This window comes from Aptenodytes forsteri, unplaced genomic scaffold, assembly GCF_000699145.1.
Source record: "Aptenodytes forsteri isolate BGI_AS27 unplaced genomic scaffold, ASM69914v1 Scaffold777, whole genome shotgun sequence".
Lineage (NCBI taxonomy): Eukaryota > Metazoa > Chordata > Aves > Sphenisciformes > Spheniscidae > Aptenodytes > Aptenodytes forsteri.
This window is the reverse complement of record NW_008796208.1, coordinates 88,295-89,285: the sequence shown is the minus strand read 5'-3', so window position 1 is coordinate 89,285 and position 991 is coordinate 88,295. Positions and strand designations below refer to the sequence as shown.

Below are 991 nucleotides of genomic sequence, written 5' to 3'. Positions count from 1 at the left end.
CTGGGGCATGCTCCCCGCCCTCCCTGCAGCCGCCGTGTGCTTCGGCCTCGCAGGTGAAGCTGGTCAACATCCGCAACGATGACATTGCCGATGGCAACCCCAAGCTGACGCTGGGGCTCATCTGGACCATCATTCTCCACTTCCAGGTGAGCCCAGAGCCCCGGGGCCCGGCACGGGCACGTGCCGTGCTGCAGCGTGGGGGGAATGTGGCGGTGGCGGGGCTGGGGGCAGTGGTGGCAGTGCCAGCGGTGCTGGGACGCTGGGGCTCTGCAGCGCTGGGCGGCTCCCTGGTGCCGGTTTGGTCCCCGCATGGGGCAGGAGCGGAGCAGTGGTGGGGCCGGGGCATCACTGGCGGAGGCTGCGGTGGAGAAGGTGGAGGCCGCCACGGAGCGAGCGTGCCCGTGCACAGCAGGAGCTGGCGGACGGGCCGGTGTAACCCCCCTGTCCCGGCAGATCTCGGACATCCAGGTGACGGGGCAGTCGGAGGACATGACGGCCAAGGAGAAGCTGCTGCTCTGGTCCCAGCGGATGGTGGAGGACTACCAGGGCCTGCGCTGCGACAACTTCACCACCAGCTGGCGGGACGGGCGCCTCTTCAACGCCATCATCCACCGGCACAAGTAGGTGGAGCGGAGCCACCGCGTGTCGGGGCAGCACACCAGGCTGGCCGGGGCGGGCAGTGCCGTACCCGCCTGCGGGCACAGAGCTCACGTTTCCCTGCCAGGGACCCGGCACCCCCATCCCCATCCCTGCGGCGCCGAGCCTCCCTTGGCACCACTGTCCCCTGGCTCGGGCTGCTGGGTGAGCCGGGGCTCTTGGCCCCCGTGGTGGAGCGAGCAGCCCCTGGAGCTGCGGATGACCTGGCTCCGGTGCTGGCAGGATTTGGCCCCTTGCAGCAGCCGGTGGTGCAGGGTGATGCCGTGCGCGGGGCAGGCATGTGCTCGCTGGGACGAGCCGCCGGCGGGGCCAAGCGTGCCGATGGCACTTTGGG

The 991-nt window shown here is 70.7% G+C and overlaps 1 protein-coding gene across 1 annotated transcript in view; it reads left to right on the top strand.

The window, feature by feature from the left end:
- The first annotated feature begins 50 nt into the window (after positions 1 to 50).
- LOC109279722 (plectin-like) overlaps positions 51 to 991 on the top strand; it is an 8,245-nt gene continuing 7,304 nt past the window's right edge. The window contains exons 1-2 of the mRNA XM_019474366.1: positions 51 to 146; positions 454 to 620. Of these exons, the coding sequence (XP_019329911.1) occupies positions 490 to 620 (131 nt within the window). The 5' untranslated portion in view covers positions 51 to 146; positions 454 to 489. The remainder of the gene's footprint in view (positions 147 to 453; positions 621 to 991) is intronic.